Source organism: Lissotriton helveticus, chromosome 7 (assembly GCF_964261635.1).
Source record: "Lissotriton helveticus chromosome 7, aLisHel1.1, whole genome shotgun sequence".
Classification (NCBI taxonomy): Eukaryota; Metazoa; Chordata; class Amphibia; order Caudata; family Salamandridae; genus Lissotriton; species Lissotriton helveticus.
This window is the reverse complement of record NC_136068.1, coordinates 134420708-134440304: the sequence shown is the minus strand read 5'-3', so window position 1 is coordinate 134440304 and position 19597 is coordinate 134420708. Positions and strand designations below refer to the sequence as shown.

The 19597-nt window shown below is 48.3% G+C and overlaps 1 protein-coding gene across 2 annotated transcripts in view; it reads right to left on the bottom strand.

The window, feature by feature from the left end:
* Window positions 1-2084: 2084 nt before the first annotated feature.
* Window positions 2085-19597, bottom strand: part of CSNK2A1 (casein kinase 2 alpha 1) — a 111090-nt gene continuing 93577 nt past the window's right edge. For both annotated transcript variants that reach the window (XM_078651725.1, XM_078651727.1), the window contains exon 13: window positions 2085-3343. In XM_078651725.1, coding sequence (XP_078507851.1) covers window positions 3228-3343 — 116 coding nt within the window. In that variant the 3' untranslated portion in view covers window positions 2085-3227. The remainder of the gene's footprint in view (window positions 3344-19597) is intronic.

The window sequence follows — 19597 nt, the reverse complement described above, 5'->3', positions numbered from 1 at the left end:
GAGCTTACACGGCCATCTTGGTTGCTGGCGTAGCTCCTCCTCCCAAACCGCCTGTATTGATGTGGAAATTGCTTAGCTGGCACTAATAGCCCCAAGGACTTGGCTGTAGCATAACTATTTAAATCTTTCCAGAACCAAATCAGCCTTTTCACAGAATAGGCCCAAGCCATCAAAGGGCAGTGTCAATAAAGGACACTTTCACATTTCCCTAAAAACCCGGTTGATCTGATCCAGAAGTGCCACCTGTTAAGTGCAAATAGCTCTGTCTATGCATTCAATATTGTCCAGGGCATCTCAGAGCACATACTTCACAGCATCCTGACCATTATTTAAAGTATGGGTTGACAGAGGCCTTGGGGTGCTTGGAGGTGGCAGGTAAGATCTCACTGGCCAAGTCCTACAATGTATGAGTGTACCTTTTCAGGAGACAAACTGTGGATCCGAGTGCTAAACCGTCCAAAGAAAACACTCTTTCCAAAGGCATCAATTCTTTTTGATTCCCTGTCCAGTAGACTGGTTGAAAAGAAATTTGGATTGACCTTACTTGTTGATGCCTAAACTATCAGGCTCTCAGGTGTAGGATGTTTTTTTGTTAGGAAATCTAGGCGCCCTAAACATAGGTCGACTGACCAGAGGTCATAAGCAATGTTTGGATCAAGTTCCCTTTAAGGGCATTACAAATTACTTAATTGAAGGGCATTACAAATTACTTCATTGAAAGGCATTAACGGCTCAGATGAAGCTGGCCCTGGTTGAAAAACCCCAGCCAACAGATTTGTATTTTTCTCATTAGTGCGAAATTGCTATTCTAGAACTTCAGGTAACCTCTGAACCACCACCGCAAACAAGGCACTTTCTTCCATTGTCAGTCTATGTGGGGTACCTCTGATTCAGAAGACATCTAGCCCACAGCACTTTGGAGGTTGAAAGACAATGCTTCAATATAATAAGGGGGGCTTAAGTCGTCCCCGCTATAATCCGTTCCTTGACAGACATGAATGCATTGAATCAGTCATAAAGAGACAGAAGTCTCATAGTATTGGCGCTGTGGTAGAAGTCTTTGATTAGAGACAGAAGGCATACCAACTGGTTGCACTTTTGCGATTTTATATTATGGCATGGAGTAGGCCAACATCAGTTAGAGGTCTGAGATCTAGCATCAGCGGTTTTAATGCCAGGCATAAACCAGCGTCGACATTGATGCCAGTGTAAAGACCAGGACCGAGTCGATGTGGGTTGCAAAGGGCAGACCAGTAGGCAGAAGTTGAACTGAAGACCTCTGCAGGCCCAAAGGTGCACCACAGGGATCCTGAAACACACTGAAGATTTGCAGCACAGCATCTACACAGGCAGCAATTTGATGTAGGGGTCAAAGATGGCCCAGGAGGTTCGGGCTGTGCAGGCACCAATTTCAGGGCCACGTCAGATTAGGTTAACACCGTGGAGCATCCTCTAATCTTGCTGCCTTTCTGCTTTCTCACGAGTGGAAGGCTAGGGGGGTCTAGTCTGGCATGGTCTTCTTGGGCCTATATCTAGAATTCTACTAACCAGAAGACTACAACCAGGTAGTGGGCTTTTCACAAGAACAGCCTCAAGACTGGGACCTACCCTTTTGCTCAATGATTTAGGGCTGACATCCAGCACCGGAACCACATTTGGGTGCATAAAGGCACACTTGTCACATGACAGATTAGAGTCTGGAGCCCAACCACCCGAGACACACTTTGTGCAGATCCTTAACCAACAGCTTTTTTGTGCAGTAACAAGATGGCTTGAATCCTGTTTTTGCAGGGCAAATAGTTTGTTAGCAAGCTGTTGTACAAAATTTGTTGTCGAAGACAAAGTTGGGAGCAGCGCTTCGTATCTGCGCTGAAGGGCGCAAAAAGTAATGAACTGATCTTCGGGGTCCTGTCTGGCACCTGGGAATATTTGGAAGATGCGATACCCACCATTATAAGAATCAATCCTTAGAAATCCATATAGGCGCTTTACAGAAGGCATATTAAGTGAACTTAAATGACCCTAAATACAACCAGTGACCTGCCAGGGCATTGGAAGATAACATTTCACAAGGAGACATTACATTTGATAAATAAAACCAAACCTTTATTTACACCAAAGTCCATGACTGGATCTTTCACAAGTGGAGGACAGAGGGTGTCTATGTACAGAACGGGTAAGCAGGGATGAACACATATTCCCGCCCCCTCCCCATGAGGATTCAAAGTTTACCAATGAGGCGAAGTCTGTCTGCAAGCTCTTGCCAGCTGTCCGTGCATATTTACAGGCCTGCACAATCCAAAATGCTGAATGAAAAGGGACTTGGGCACCGCAGAAGCTCAGCATAATGGCTCCTGGCACCTACCTCCGACCAGAATATAAAAGGTTCAAACAAAAATCCTAAAACCCTGCGACAAACTATCTTAAAGAAAAGAGTAGGACTGGGCAATTTAGGTTCATGTTCATCTCTCAGAGGGCTACACTGGAGAAACTGTGTACAGAACAAGAAGCCCCTGCTCTCCAGTGTCGGCAGGATTTACAGTTTATAAGTTTTAAATTAAAACAAAAAACATGCAGGTAAGAAATGGTAGGATTCAGTCATGGAGAGAACACAGGCACTCATTCCATTCTAGGAGGGGATGGCAAGCTACATTCTCAGGAAGGGTTGAGGCAGAAAGGACGTGGGGAGTAGAATCATTTCACATTAGCAGGGCACTGCTTGAAACCTGCTGCAGTAGCTCTGACACTTTGGGTCACATTTCCAGACCTTGGGTTTTCCCCATTTCCTCTGGGCATGGCTTTAAAAATAAACCATTAATGTTTAAAAAAATGCAAAGATTGCAGATTTGTCCATGAAGCTCCAGAGAGAAATTAGAAACAGCTGTGAAGAGGCGAGACCAAAAGACAGAGCATGAAAAAATCCCACCTGAAGAAAGACCAGGAAACTGGGGAGGAGGTGGGAAGAGAAAAAAAATTGCTCTTGGATGAAGAATTTCCACTTTTAACAAAAAGCAAAGTCTTTTGTTGAAGGACCCTTTCTTGCTGCCTGGGCAGCCACGGGCCAGTGTGAAAATACAAAAAAAAGTTCATGTAAAAAAAAAAAGTCATCCTATAATTATTGTAAGATATAATGACAGAACTACTATAAATCCACGGGCAACTGCTTAGATGCGGAGCTTGTGAAGAGTCCCCACACTCCACTGCATGGGCAGCAAGAGATGCTGGCATTACTGTGGTGCACCAGCAGTGGCTGCAACCGGCGTCCCCAGGCTGTTGGCGGCAGAGATGACCGGTGATCCTGCGAGAGGTCCCATGGGCGAGGAGGTTGGCACCGTAGAAATTCCTAAAAATTTGAAAAAGCCTTTTAATGCCATACATAAAAGCCATAGACACATTTACAAAGTATATCATTCTATGATCTAAAAATGTACTGATTTGAAAGAAAAAAAAAATGGTTAAACTTCGCCCCTTCCCATAAAAATCAATTTAGAACGTTTCTTGTGGTGCTGGTACCACTAGTACATGTGCATACAAAAGAAATATGTGCCGCAGTTGACTAAGGCAAGTCACAGTGACCATGATTTCACAAGTGGTCCATCGCAGTCCATACTTTGCTTATAAACCCTGAAAGTATCTCAATAAAATAATTATCTATATTATATAGGGATGGTTTGAGCGCTTGATTGCTGCTGGCAATGGCATTTTCGTCGATGAAGCGATCTGTATCTGATGCATACCGAAGAGCAAGTAATTTAAGACTATCAACCTTGGAGTAATCAAACAATGTGAGAACATACAGAAGCTTGGATCCTGCCAATTGCTTACAATTGGTTGACTTTCTGATCATTTGCCTACTTCTTACTCTTATTCCAGCTTGTCAATCTTTTGTCCGTCCCTCGCATGAGGAATAGCATCTTTATCATCTCGATGACTGTCCACTACATGCTTTTAAATAACGACTTTTTTTATTTTGACTTTAGCGCCCCATGGGAGGGTCCATGCACTTTCTAGCCATCTCCCTCATGTACTTCTCTCTGTCTGCACTTTGTGTTGTTCAGTCACCAGCGTGCTTCTCATGGTGGGCTAGCCAATGTGCACATGCCAGAGTAGCTCCCGTCCCACCATACGCCTCATGTATTGTATTGCTCCTTCCCGCCCTTTCCTTCTAGCCTCCGGTTTCTTCCACTCACCCGCTTTTAAAGAAATGTTTTCACAATTTTTTGGGTTACGGATCCAACTCAGATTGGCGACTAGAAGAAAAGTGCGACTGCTTCATTATGTAGGTGAGCATATGTGTGGCACGGATGCATTCAAAATGACACAGCCAGCCGCCTCAAAGGCTTTAAAACAAAATATTTAGCCATGCTGCACAGCATCTGCATTGCTGTGCAGCATATCAAAAAAACACTGAAAGTTAAGACCCAAAAAGTGAGACCTACTGGCTTTGGAAATGCTGGTTTAATATTCTTGACTGTTCCTCTTATTTTAAGTATCTACCTATGTGACATGCAGCACTTTAGAAAACGCCTAATACAAATCCATATCTCCTGCCATTGTTATGGAGAGATTCTTAAGATCATCAACAGATGTCCCGCCTTAAATAAAAAAAGTTTTTACCAAGAAGGGGTAACCCTGTGTCCCTCATAACCATACTTAAATAAAAAAAGGGCAATAGCTCCAAGATCTAGAAAAATTCACCCACAGAACAGCTCCACTGATTTTCTATTTATCATTATAAAATATTTTATTTAAAAAAAAATTATAAATCTATCAAACAGCACAAATAAATCAGCGGAAAAACTGGAAAAACCCATCTTCGCGTTTAGGCGGAATAAGAACCTCCGAAATGCCCAAGTTAGGGCCGCGGTGCCCCCGGACTCCGGGTTGACCCAGAGATCCATCAACCCTATCAATGGGAGTCACAGATGTGGCAATTGCCACGCATGTGATGCCGTTATGACTATCTCTGAACTTGTGTGGGGGTAAGAGAAAGTTTCTCCTTAAGGAAATGACAAACTGCCGTACCACCAATGTTATCTACCTCCTGCTTTGCCTCTGCCGGAAGGATTATGTTGGTGAGACTGGTAGACAATTCACATTGCGGTTCAGCGAGCATAAGTCATCCATTCGTAATAATCGGATGGGAGCTCCTTTGGTTGCCCACTGGAATGAATTCAAACATGCCATTGAGGACCTCAAATGGCTTATTTTTGAACGGGTGATCTGTCCCAAGGATGGAAACGTTGATGCCCTGAGAGATAAAAGAGGTATTCTGGATCTTTACTTTATAGATTGCGACCACGGGTTTGAATGAATGTCTTCCGTGGGAGAATGCCATTATTTAATGGCGGTATGGCCCTCGATCCTTATGTTTGCCATATAAGGAGTAGTTCTTACCTGTTACTCCAGTTCTGTAGTAGGGGTATCTCTGTTATAGATCAACAATAAGGAGAGAAAGGGTATTCGCCAGTGAAGGCAGGAGAGGGACTCCCTGTCCCCTTAGATTATCAGTAAACAACAATAAGGGAGTTACACCTTGAGGAAACTGTGGCAGTCCTTTGTAAACCTGTTTATACCTTTGATCTTCGCATTGCTGTATGACCCTTTAGACTGACTCTTTTGCAATGCAAATGCGCTAGACCATCCTTTAACAATATATTTCACAGGGATATTTTAAAACACTCCTTACTCATTTTCTCAAGATGATGGTAACACCCACTAAGCCGCCTACAACATTCCGCTTTGTACTCGAAAGAAAGAGAAAATATTACGAGGAAACGAAGTAAACACGAACCGGCCCTCTAACGCCCTCGCTCTGATTGGCCACGTCAATAGTGACATGCAGTATTCCACACCCCCGCTACCCCATTGGCTAGTTTACCGATGACACGCTAGAGCCAACCACGTACAACCCGGAAACGGTACACTCTATTACCACGCCGGCTTTTCACCCCAGTAACCCACGGAGCACTCGCGGTGACTGTTTAGGTGCAAGCGGCGCCCTCTTACAAGTAAGATTGTTCCTCTGAGGGGACGCCTATAGCCTTTTGGTTTCCATATCGGCATATCGCTAATACCCTGTATGTTACCTTCTGCTAGATCGTAACGAGGAAAACGCCAGTCCCGGGGTGGCTCATGGAGCATTGAATAGTAACGCTCCTAGTAAGATGTTCAGCCTCCATTTACTCTCACTAATTTTATGCATGCTCCCAATACCAAGCACCTTCGCTCTTTTGTTAATGTGTGGTTGGTGTAGCACGTCCAGAACTGGTTTTTAATTCACGCACTACTGGCGTTCTCACTGAATGCAGTTTTAAATCCCGTGTAGCCGTTTTCACTTCCACGACGACTCCGCTTTTTCTCAGTAATTGAGACAAACACCCAGGACTTCGCCATTACGTGTTGAGTGCCCCTTTCCAAGGCTGGCACTGACACCAAGTGATTTCAGTATCTATGATACATTGGGTGTGCTACCACGTGGTATGTAATTTTGCAGGTGGCCGCGATATTGGGACTTATCTCACACGTCCCTCACATCAAGACTTTGATGAATGAAGATGTACATCACGATTCACTGATTGTGTCTTATGTATGTTTTATATATATGTATGACCGTTATCCACAACTCTTCTCCCTCATTCTTTCCACAGGCTTTTTTCTACAAACTAAAGAAGAAAACAGCTTTTTGGAGATTCATTTTTAGCTTCTCCTTCTGCCTACCTACGAGGATAGGGTGCGCCTTAGCGTGCGTACACCTTCCCGAAGGTACCCCATGGTCCTGACGAATACCTGTTAAACTTACACATAGGTAGAAACATGTAGACCTTTTTAACCCACACTCTGTATAGTTTTTTTCACCGACAGCTCTCCTAATTGGGCAACAGGTGCCTTCCTTGTTTTAATATTATCCGTTACACCCCAGAATAAATGACGTAAGCGGGCAGTACCGGATACTTTTAATTACACCTAGTTCTCTCCTTTGCACATATAAAAGAAATAAAAAACAGCTCCACTGTAATCAGGTGTCGCAGCACACCTGGATGGCATTCGGCTGTCCGGGTGGGACCCCGATGATGAAGCATGTCACCAACTAGGTTGGTGAGTGAGGGGTCTTCTAAAGGACAAAGGACGTCCTTTTCCTGGATTGTGGTTAACACACACTCGCCTCCATTGAGGCTGGTTGTATCCTCAAGGTGTAACTCCCTTATTGTTGTTTACTGGTATCTCTGTTATAGTCATAATCTAGTGAATAGTCCCGCCCATGTGCATGGACCCGGAGCAATCAAAAATAATCTCTTAAGCGGTCTTCTTTGCAGTCCTGCATAGACACTTAAGAGAAAATTAAGACAAATAATGCAGCCTAACATATTCAAGGCTACAAAGGCCACCACTTCATCTAAACAGTGAAAAGGATAGCCCACCATGTCCGGTTTTACACTATTTACCAAGTTTTCCTCACAGGGAAAACTCTTTCACCAAAATCCTTGAAATGATAGAGGAAGGGTTGGACAGACAAGCCCCCATAGGCTGCCATTATGTGTCTGGAAAAGGGATACCGTGCCTTTAAGGAACTCTCCAGAGACCCTCGGTATCTCAGGATGCACAGCCAAAGTCCTTTTACTTTCAGTTCTTTTTGAAGGTGTATAAAGCAAGGCCTGTAGCATACATTACAGTACCATTTTCTCCACCGGGGAGGAAGGCGGGCGCTTATGACTATAACAGAGATACCCCTACTAAAGAACTGGAGTTGCAGGTAAGAAACTACTCCTTCTGTAGTAGGGGATCTCACTGTATAGTCATAATCTAGTGAAACAAATGGCAATCCCTTCCCAAAAAAACCAACCCTGCGGTGGAGAAAAAACAGACAACACCTTTATTGTGCAAACAGATTTCTCAACGAAGCCTTCCCAACCTGATCAGCAGCTCTAGCATCAGAGTCCAGACAGTAATGCTTAGCAAAGGTATGGACCGACTTCCAAGTGGGTGCCCTGCAGATCTCTGCAATGGGAACATTACGAAGCAAAGCTGTTGTAGCTGCTTTGCCTCTGGTAGAATGAGCCTTAGGCTTACCCCACCCCCTAAGGTCTTGTTAGCCTTCTGTTAACAGGACACAATCCACCTAGAGATGGACTGTTTTGAGGTGGCAAGACCAGTTCTGGCCGATCCATAATTGACAATTGGTCTGACCTACGAATGTCCTTGGTCTTATCCGAGTAGAATTTCAACACCCTTCTGACATCCAGGGAATGGAGAGACCTTTCCACTGGAATGGAAGGATTCTGGAAAAACGTAGGTAAAGTTATGGTCTGATTGACATGGAAATCAGAAATCACCTTAGGAAGGAACTTAGGGCGAGTACACATCACAACCTTAGCAGCATGAAATACAGTATAAGGTTCTTGGCAACACAGCGCCTGAATTTCACTCACCCTGCGGGCCGATGTAATGGCCACAAGGAAGGCCGCCTTCCATGACAAGTGCTGCCGAGAAGTCTTATGGATGGGTTCAAAAGGCTCCTTCATAATGTAAAATGTAATGTAATGTAATGTGTATACATGTAAAGCGCACTGTTGCCAGCCGGCGTCCTGGCGCTATATACCGCTGGGGAACCCATCCTGGCTTTCCCTGTGGGATGGTCCCTGCTGGGAATCCCCAAGGTGGAGCCAGGCATCCCCGGCGTTGATGGGGCCGTTGTGGAGATTAGGCAAGCTAATGCCCAGAGTTGCCGAGTGGGACCCCTGGTTAGAGTAGGCACCGAGGCGAGAATTATCGAGTCCACTGACCCTGGTCCATGACCCTGCCGCGTCGGGAATCGAACCCTGGTCCCGGGCCGACTTCTGCTTCCGGGTCTGCCGCCTCTAACCAGTGAGCCACACCACTCCATAACCTGGACAGCACAACATTCAGCTCCCATGCTGGCGAAGGACGCCGGACAGGAGGAAACACTTTCTTCAATCCTTCCAAAAAATCTTCAATCACAGGGATCTGGAAGGAGGTCTGTGAAGGGCATTTCCTATAAGCAGTCAATGCTGTGAGGTGAACCTTAATAGAATGAAAATTAAGGCCAGACTGAGCCAAATGCAAAAGGTATGGAAGGATGACATCTTCCTTGCAGGTTGTCGGATCACAATGCTTGGAAGTGCACCAGATGCAGAACCTCTTCCACTTGTAGGCATAGGAAGTCCTAGTGGAGGGTCTCTTGGCTTTCTTTAGTATAGTCATGCAATCTTCAGGGAGATTCAAGTGTCCATATTGCACTATCTCAGGAGCCATGCCGCCAAACTCAACGATGAGATGTTGGGGCGCACCACCTGCCCCCCAAACTTCGTGAGACGGTCCGGCCGACAGCAGCCACATGTGGGATAGGAGAGACCGGTGAAGCAGGTCCGTAAACTATCACTGTCGGGGCCACTCCGGAGCAATGAGGATCATCTGTGCTCTGGATTTAGACAGCTTGATGAGCACCGCCGGAATCAGGGGAATGGGTGGAAAAGCGTACAGAAAGCTGTTCGACCAGCTGATCCATAGCGCGTTCCCCAGGGTCCTCGATTGGTAATACTTGGAGGCGGAGTCTCTGCATTTTCTGTTTTCGGCGGTGGCGAACTGATCTACGTCCGGAGTGCCCCACCTGTCGAAGATGTCTGCTAGCACTTTATTGTTTAGAACCCACTTGTGGTTTTCTTGCCCCAGCCTGCTGAGTGCGTCCGCCTGACCATTCTGCACACCTGGCATATGGGTAGCCATTATAGTCAGTCCTCTGGCTAGTAGCCAGTGCCAGATCGCCTGCGCTTCCTGTGACTGTGTGCGAGATCTCGAGCCCGCCTGCCTGTTGAGGTAATACATTGTGGTCGTATTGTCCGTCTGCACAAGCAAGGAGTTGGTCTGGAAAGACTGATGAAAGGTCTTCAATGCCAAGTGAACAGCTCTGAGTTCCAGGAAATTGATGTGATACGTGGATTCTGCCGGGAACCACGTTCCCTGGATCTGAAGATTGTCTGAATGCGCTCCCCAGCCGTGGAGAGAAGCATCTGTGATGACAGTCTGAATGGGAATGTCCTTGTGGAATGGAACCCCCTTGAGGAGATTCTCTGCAGAGCACCACCATCTCAGGGACTGTTGAGCGTGGAGGGACAGCTTGTTCCGGTCGTCCCAGCTCCCCCGCTTCTGGTCCCATTTAATCCTCCAGACATTCCTGCAAAGGCCTCATGTGTAGGCGTGCGTGTGGCGTGAGGAAGATGCAAGAGGCCATCGACCCCAGTAGAGAAGACAGTCCTCACTGTTGTCTGAAGGATCGATAAGCGTCTCTCCTCCGAAGGAGACACGCTTGCTGAAAGAGTATTGATGGAGGCTCCCAAGTACTGTAGGCACTGGACAGGCGTCGGAACGGACTTGGACATGTTTATGTGTAACCCCAGCTGGTTCAACAGAACGGCCATCCTGTTAAAGTGCATTTGCGCTTCCTGGAAGGTGGAGGCCTTGCTCAACCAGTCGTCCAGGTAAGGGTAGACAAACACCTTGTTCTTTCGCAGGTGCGCTGCCACCACTGCCATGCATTTTGAAAACGTCCTGGGTGCAGACTTCAGTCCAAACGGTAGTACGGTGTACTGATAGTGATTGGTGCAGACTAGAAATCGCAGGAACTTCCGGTGCTTCCGTGCAATGGGCACATGGAAGTACGCATCCTGCAGAGCTATTGCACAAAGCCAGTCTCCTCTTTGCAGCTGAGGATAAATCTGGTGCAAAGACAGCATGCAAAACTTTTCCCTGCGAATCCATTTGTTTGCTTGTCGCAAATCAAGAATGGGCCTGAACTCGTTCTTGTCCTTGCGCGCGAGGAAGAACCGAGAGTAAAGACCCTTTCCCCATTGAGACAAAGGGACGTCTATCGCCCTTTTTCTTAAGGTATCGGCCTCCGCTTGGAGCTCGCACAGTTGGAACGGAGAGCAAACTGGTGGAATTGCTGGAGGCGGGCTGACGAATCGAAGACTGTATCCATTGCAAACAATATTCAGCACCCACTTGTCCCGAGTAATTTTTCTCCAGTCTGCCAAGTAATGTTGGATGCTTCCCCCCACCGGAGCGGGTAACGGACGAGGGGGAAGTAGCACCTCGGGGCTTAGACCTGGCCGGGCCCTTATTCGCTGCGGAGGACTGCTGTTCACCTCTGCCCCTCTGGCGCTTCTGGAACGGTCGCCGCTGGTATTGCTGCTGCTGCTGTTGCTGCTGCTGACCAGCCTGCCGACCCTGTCCTCTGCCCTGTGCCCCGTACCGCCTTTGGAACGGGCGGTAGGCCTTCCTTTGCTCCTTCAGCTTCTCTAACCCGACAGCCGTCCGGGCCTCAGCCTCTGCCTTCATGCGGGCCATCTCCTCATCCGCATGTCTGCCGAACAGGGTCGCTGCAGAAAAGGGCAGATTGGCGACCCTCTGTTGAGCTTCGGGCTTCAGCGACGTTAGACCCAGTCAGGCGTGTCGGCACAGGTTAATACTGTGGCAGTACCCGTGGGCTGCCAACAGCGAGGAATCCGCCGTGGAGCTGATTATCTGGTTAGAGACCATCATCCCCTCCGTGATAATCTCCTGGAAGTCCTCTCTGCGTTCCCTGGGAAGATGTTCCGCGAACTGCTGCATGGACTCCCACAATGCTCTATCGTACCGCCCCAATAACGCCGAGGCACCGGCCTTCATGGACGTGGAGGCCGTACCACATACTCTCCTGCACGCTGAGTCCATTAATCGCCTCTCCTTGTCAGGAGGCACCGTTGATGATGGCGCGGTGGAATGTTGTTTCCTGGCTGCCGTCACTATCACTGAGTCCGGTACAGGATCCGAACGCAGAAAGGCAGGGTCCGACTCAGGGGCCTTGTACTTCTTTTGTAGCCTTGACGGTGCAGACTTCGTAGAGGCAGGCGTAAGGAAGAGGTCCATGGCTGGTTCTTCTAGCCCTGGCACCAAAGGTAGTAGATGACGACAGCTGTTTTTTATGTAGGGTCTCGAATATCACTGAGGTTAAGGGCGTAGGAACAGTCAGCGTGATGCCCAGTTTTGCTGCTCCTCGCAACAACACCTCCTGAAAGGAGGCAATGTCGTCCACCGGAGACACCCTCGTCTGAAGGGAATCCGAAAGCGTCAGGGAATAGTCCCTGGCACTGGATGACTCCTTGTGGCGGGACCTGGACCTGTCTCTCCTGCGGCGTCGTCTGGATCTAGTAGACGACCGACGATCATCTCTGGACCTGCTCCGTCCGGAGCGGGACCTCGGTCTCCTTTGTCTTGGCCGCTCCACTGGCCGTACAGGCGCGGGTTGTGGAGGCTGAGACGGCAGCCTAGGCCTTGGAGGGCCTGAGGGTGGCGTAGGTAGATGTAATGAGTAAGACCTCAGAGGAGGAGGTGGAGGAGGAGGAGTTGGAGTCCTCGGAGGTGTAGGTGTCCTCGGAGGCGGAGGAGGTGTAGGTATCCTCGGGGGAAGGCCCCTAGGTAATGGAGGGGGCGGTGTTTCATGCCTAGAGGGTGAGTAGACTTGTGAGTACCCAGAGCCCGGAGACTGTTCCACCCTCTTTCTCTTTGGCTTCCGTACCCTTGAAGGGGACCTCGAGGCCGACCGCTTCCTTGACGAGCGACGGCGCGACCGTGAGCTCGTGGTCGACGAAGAAGAAAGTCTGATAACGGAGCCTTGGGACTCTGTGCTGGCCTTAGAACGCCTTTGGGACCTGGACTCCCTTCTTCTCGACTCCGATCTGTTCCTTGACGTCAAACGCGTCGACCTCTTCGACGCCGAAGACTTTTCTCGACGCCGAGGAACGCCTCCGACAACGAATGCAGAGTCGACGACGACCGGCGGTGTCGCCTCGACGGCGAGCACCAGTGTCTGCTAGACCCCTCTCGACGTCGGCAGTGCCTCGACGACAAAGTTGTCTTCGACGTCGACCTTGTCGGAGGTCTCGACGTCAATCCCCTCGACGTCGAACGACAACGCCGCTTCGACCCAGATCCCTGGGGAGACGGGGAACACACCGTGGTTATTCCTCTCTACGCCGACGAGGCCATCGACGTCGACGGAGAAAGATGTTGTTTTCTGGCCTTTTCTTTACTGGGGAGCCCCCCAGAGGCCTCAGCATGGGCAGAGGAAGGAGCCCCTTTATGCCCAGACCCACCTTGGTCACGCGGTCTTCGCTTCTCCAATCCTTGAAGCCGAGTCTTCTCCCTGTCCCTCAGGGTCCTGTTGGAGAACTGTTGGCAGATCTCGCAATCCTCTGGGACATGAGAAGGGGACAGACAATGAATGCACACCCTGTGCTTGTCAGATTTGGCCTTCTTTCCAGCACACTCTGGACACCTATCAAATAGGGATGGCATATTTGATAAAAAGAGTGGCTAAACTTACTAGAAAAACACCAGCAAGAGCAGAAAGGGCCAAAGGACGTCGAGTGAAAGCACTCTGAACACTTTTAAAGTGCAAAAAGATTAGAATAACACCCAAAAAGGGAGAGCTCAATGGAACCGGAAAAAAGAACTGAAAGTGGAGGGAGTTGCTGTGCATTCTGGGACTGAATTAGCAGCGAGGACGCAACGTACGAGGAGACAGAAGCGATCAACGGATCATCGGCTTTCCTAGCAGAGACACACAGGAGGCGCCCTCAGGCAGATCGCTAAGCTGAAAAAAAAAACTCAATTATAAGAAAAGGAGTGATATCTTTTTCCTGAGACATACGAAGGAAGTGGGACGGGCCAAGTCGGCCGACTGGCCTCACTGAAGACAAGTTACCAGGCATCCTATCGGAGCCTTGGTTTTAAGAAGGCTGTCCTACACGTACACAGTCCGGATGAAGACCCGCTTTTGATGCGCAAAGTCAGCGCATCTCCGTTCAGGGTCGAAACGTCGACGCACTTTTTGTTCCATGATCAACTGCACAAAGCCTACTAGGACTAAGAATAACCCTGTGGGACTATTGTATTTCCAGTTGACATCCTTTAATAACTATTTGTGAATTGACTGCGTTATAAGGTCATCTTACATGTTCTTGAGTCTTACAGACACACTGTGAATGTTATTTTTGTTGAATCGTTTGAAATGTTTTGTTTGGACAGCTATCTATGTATTTTAATGACTATCTTGAACAACATGAAAGTATTTGACTAAAAACTTTACTTTGTTTCAATTTTGGGTTCAGTGTATTTCTTTAGAGTGACAAAATCACTAGTATCTGCATACCCAGTGTGGGGACAGAGGACAATAATAGTACAAGAGGGAATACTATATAACTGTGTATTTCATCCCGACAGAACCATTATTCATTGTTTTACTACCCACCCAGGTTCTGAGGGTTACAGTGTCACCCCATTACATCTAATGGTGCATTCTGGGATACCAGGAGAGTTCCGGAAAGTTTCCTTAAAGGCACAGTATCCCTTTTTAAGCCACATAATGGCAGCCTATGGGGGCTTGTCTGTCCTGTCCTTCCTCTCTATCATTCCAAGGATTTGGTGAGGGGGGGGGGGGTAGTGTTTTCCATGGTGCAACATGGCAGACAGGTTTAAATGTGATATTGGTGAAATATCCTTTGCATTTCTAGTTGAAGTACTGGACAGTGTAGCCTTGCATGTATAGGCTGCATTATCTGTCCTTAATTCTCTCTCAAGTGTCTATGCACTACTGCAAAGAAGACAGCTTAAGAGATTATTTTTGATTGCTCCGGGGTCCCCGCACATGAGTGGGACTATTCACTAGATTATGACTATACACTGAGATCCCCTACTACAGAAGCAACACTACCCAACTGACTACCAGCTACAGATGTTCTAGGGAAACTAGTAGGATTTAGCAGGTCGGGGGGATTGTTCCACCTTGGTAACAACGTCCATCGCCTACGTTTCCCGTGTAATGGTTTGTAACCCAGCCATCAGCCGTAACCTGTGTAGTAGGGGCAGTAGCTTCCCTTCATATGGGCGGCGTACACACCAGATCAATAGGTTTCTGCAATGGACTGTAAGATAAACATCGAAGACTGGGCAGCACTGCTTTTCCAAGCTACGCTAGGACATGCTTCAACATTATTACGGTAGGTTGACCTTTTACTTCAGTTAACAAGATCTTTTGCACTTTTCAATGTAGATCCCTGGAAAGTGCTAGAGAGAAATGATGCACGTCTGTCAGGCAGGGTGTTGGGGGCCACACATCAGGCCTTTCATGCTTTTATACTCTTTTGCACATTATATTGAATATGCTACTTACCAGTATGCATCTGTTCTTGGCATGTAGGGCTGCTAACATTCATATCTTTTGCATTAGATCGCCGCCTAGTGTTGGGTCCGGATGATCGCACATTGTTGTCCTGGAAGAGTCTTCGAAGTATCCTGAGATAGGTGGCTCCTCCCCTGGACTACAGTGCGCATGGGCATCTGCTCCATCCCCAGATTGTTTTTAGCCATTGTGGCAGAGATGGAGTGTAAAGTGTAAAGGATGTCCATGCTAATGATTGAACACAAGAGTATGTTTGCAGCTGCGACAGGCACCGGGGAGGAGGGTGGGCGATATGAATGTTAGCAGCCCTACATGCCAAGAACAGATGCATACTGGTAAGTAGCATATTCAGTTCGAGGCATGTGGGCTGCTAAATTCATATCTTTTGCATAGAATATATAGCAGTCCCTCCATTAGCGGCGGTTGCCTGTGCCAGCTGCAGAAACCTGAAAAAGTGTTTTGAGAACAGCCTGTCCTACAGCTGCTTGCTGCTTGGAATGTACATTAACACAGTAGTGTTTTGTAAAGGTATGTGGTGTAACCCACGTGGCTGCTCTGCAAATGTCTTCTAAAGGAATGTTCCCCAGGAAAGCCATAGATGCCCCCAATTTGCGCGTGGAGTGTGCTCTTGGGGGTATTGTCAAGGTACGTTTTGCTTTTTGATAACATATTTGGATGCACTTAACAATCCACCTGGCTATTCCCGCTTTGGAAATAGGGTTGCCCTTGTGCTGTGGCGAGAAGGCAACAAAAAGCTGTTTTGTTTTCCTAAAGTGTTGTGTCCTGTCAATGTAGTACATCAACGCCCTCCTGACATCCAAAGTATGAAGCATTCTTTCCGCCACCGTTTGTGGGTTTTGGAAGAATGCCGGCAAGTCAATAGTTTGGTTGAGATGAAACTGTGACACCACCTTGGGAAGGAATTTGGGGTTAGTACGTATTGGATGAATCTGAATGAATGGCTCTTGGATTGTGAGCGCTTGCAGCTCACTAACACGCCTCAGTGATGTAATAGCTATTAGGAAAGCTACTCTCCACGTTAGGAACTGCAGTTCACACGAGTGTAGTGGCTCAAAAGGTGGTCCCATTAGTCTGGTGAGGACCACATTTAGGTTCCACACCGGAGCTGGCGGTGTTCTTGGGGGAATGACTCGTTTCAGGCCTTCAAGAAAAGCTTTAATGGCAGGCACTCTGAAGACAGAGAGATGCTGCCTATTCTGAAGATAAGCTGCTATGGCGGATAGATGTATCCGAATGGAAGTGTACGCTAGGTTGCACTTGTAAAGATGTAACAGATAGCAAATGATGTTAGGGATAGATGCATCTAGCGGGTTGATGTTATTGGCTGTACAGTAAATGACGAAACGCTTCCATTTTGCAGCATAGCATGCTCTGGTAGTTGGCTTTCTTGCCTCCTTGATGATGTCCATGCATTCTGGAGGTAGGTGAAGGTATCCAAACTCTAGGAGTTCAGGAGCCAGATCGCCAGGTTGAGCTGTTGCGGATCTGGATGCTGAATGTCTCCATGGTTCTGCGTCAAAAGCCTGGGCGTGAGGCGCAGCCTTTGATGCGGTACCACCGAGAGTTCGAGGAACGTGGTGTACCATGCTTGGCGCGCCCACGTTGGAGCAACTAGGATGAGAGTCATCGAGTGCTGCCTTAGTTTTCTTGCCACCAGCGGTATCAGAGGGGCTGGCGGAAAAGCGTACGCAAATTTGCCTGACCAGTTCATCCATATCGCATTCCCCTGCGACTGTGGGTGAGGGAACCTGGCGGCAAAGCTTTGGCATTTTGCGTTTTCGTTTGTGGCAAACAGGTCTATCTCCGGATGACCCCACTGCTGGAAGTACGGGTGGAGTACAGATGGGTGTAGCTCCCACTCGTGCATTTGATGGCTGTATCTGCTGAGCAGATCCGCCATCTGATTGTCCTTGCCCGGGAGGTGTTCTGCCATTAGGAAAATGTTCCTCTGAATGGCCCACTTCCACATGCTCTGAGCCAGATGAGACAGCTGTGGCGAGTGGGTGCCCCCCTGCTTTTGAATGTAGTACATCGCGGTTATGTTGTCCGTCCGGACTAACACTACCTTGTTGCACAGATGTACAATGAAGGACTTGAGCGCCATGAAGATTGCCATCAGTTCCAGATAATTGATGTGCATCTTCTGTTGCTGCGTCGTCCATAGTCCCTGCACCGTGTAAGTGAGCAGATTAGCTCCCCATCCCTGGAGAGATGCGTCCGTTGTCAGGATAATCTGTGGCACTGGCTCCTGGAACAGTCGGCCCTTGCAAAGGTTGTGTGGAGTCCACCAATGCAGAGAGTCGTATGCCCGACTGGTAACCAACACTAGGTCTGTCAATTGTCCCTGAGCCTGTGTCCACTGATTTGCTAAGCACTCCTGGAGCGGACGCATATGTAGACGTGCGTGAGGGACTATGAAGATGCAGGAGGCCATCATGCCAATCAACTGCATGAACACTCTAGCTGGAAGCGAGTGTTGTGGTCTGAACTTTTGGATTAGCGCCTGCATGCTGTCTATCCTGACTTGGTTTGGCTGAGCCATGGCCGTCAGGGTATTGATTGTCGCACCTAGAAACTGCCGGACATGCGCCGGCTGAAGATGCGACTTTGGGTAGTTCAACGAGAAGCCCAGATCGTGAAGGAGGTGAATGGTAGTCGACATGTCCGCGGCGCACTGTCGTTCCGACTTGGCTTGAACGAGCTAGTCGTCTAGGTAGGGGTAGACATGGATGTTCTGCCTCCTGAGGTGCGCCGCTACTGTCGCCAGACACTTGGTAAACACTCTCGGGGCTGTGGTCACTCAGAAGGGTAGGACCTTGAACTGATAATGTTTGCCTTGGATAGTGAACCTGAGGTATTTTCTGTGGGACGGGTGTAGTGGAATGTGGAAATAAGCATCCTTGAGGTCTAAGGTTGCTAAGAAGTCCCCTTGGTTTAACAAGGGAAGAATTTGTTGCAGTGTAAGCATATGGAAATGTTCTGATAGTATATACAGGTTGAGGGGACGCAGATCTAGAATGGGTCTGAGAGATCCGTCCTTCTTTGGAATAAGGAAGTACAGGGAGTACACCCCTGTGCCCTCCTCCTCCACCGGCACGAGCTCGATTGCGCCTTTTTGCAGCATCACCACTACTTCCTGCTGCAATAAGTGCAAATGCTCTGCGGACATAGGCTGTTGCCTTGGTGGAATGTTGGGTGGAGTGGACTTTAACTCTAGACAATAACCGTACTGGACAAGTTGTAGCACCCACCTGTCTGTGGTGATGTTTCTCCAGACCGGCAGGAACTGCTGTAGTCTCCCCCCGACAGGTGTTAAATGGTCGGGGGGCAGTGACAGAGTCACTGTTTGTTTGGGGCAGAGGAGCGGGAGTTGTTGTTTCCTCTGCCACGTCCTCTGGTGCTGTTTCCTCGGTAACCCCCTTTGTTCTGCTTGGGGTACGAGGATTGTGCTCCACCTCTAGAGAATTGTGACTGTTGACCCATCTGTCCTCTGGTGACTCCACGTGCACCTGAGCGACGAAAATTGTTGCCACGGAACTGTTGTGATTGTAGGGCCCCCATAGACTTAGCAGTTTCGTTGTCTTTCCTAATCTTTTCCAGGGTGGTGTCAACATCAGGACCAAACAGTCTATCAGGATTGACGGGCTGATTGAGTATGGTTGTTTGAATGTCCGGTTTAAACCCCGATATGCGGAGCCACGCCTGTCGTCTCAGCATGACGCTAGTGTTAATAGCCCTAGCTGCTGTGTCTGCTGCATCAAGTGCACACTTTATGGCTGCATTGGAGATTAGTTTGCCCTCCTCTATAAGCAGTTTGGTACCCTCTTGAAACAGCGGAGGCAGGTGTTGTAAAACTTGCTCTAGGGTGTCGTAATGCGCCCTATCATAACGTGCCAAGAGTGCCTGTGTATTCGCAATACGCCAGAAATTGGCAGCCTGCGCAGCTACCCTTTTGCCCCCTGCCTCTAGCACTTTTGACTCCTTATCCGGGGGAGGAGCTTCACCCGTTGTTTGGGAGTTGGCCCTTTTGCGGGCATTTGCGACCACAAGGGAGTCAAGCGGCAACTGTCCCCGAATGTATGCAGGGTCTGCAGGTGCTGGTCTGTACTTCTTTTCGATACGTGGATTGACCACCCTCGCCCTGGTAGGTTCTTTAAAGATGTCCGCAGCATGCTTGAGGACCCCTTTGAGCCTAGGCAGTGTCTTTACTGTCCTTTCAGAGACCGAAAAAGTGTCAAATAGAAAGTCTTCTTCTACTGGGTCAGCATGCATGTCCACATCATGATTAGCAGCTGCCCTTTCAATGAGTGCATGAAAACCTGCAGAATCTTCTGTTGG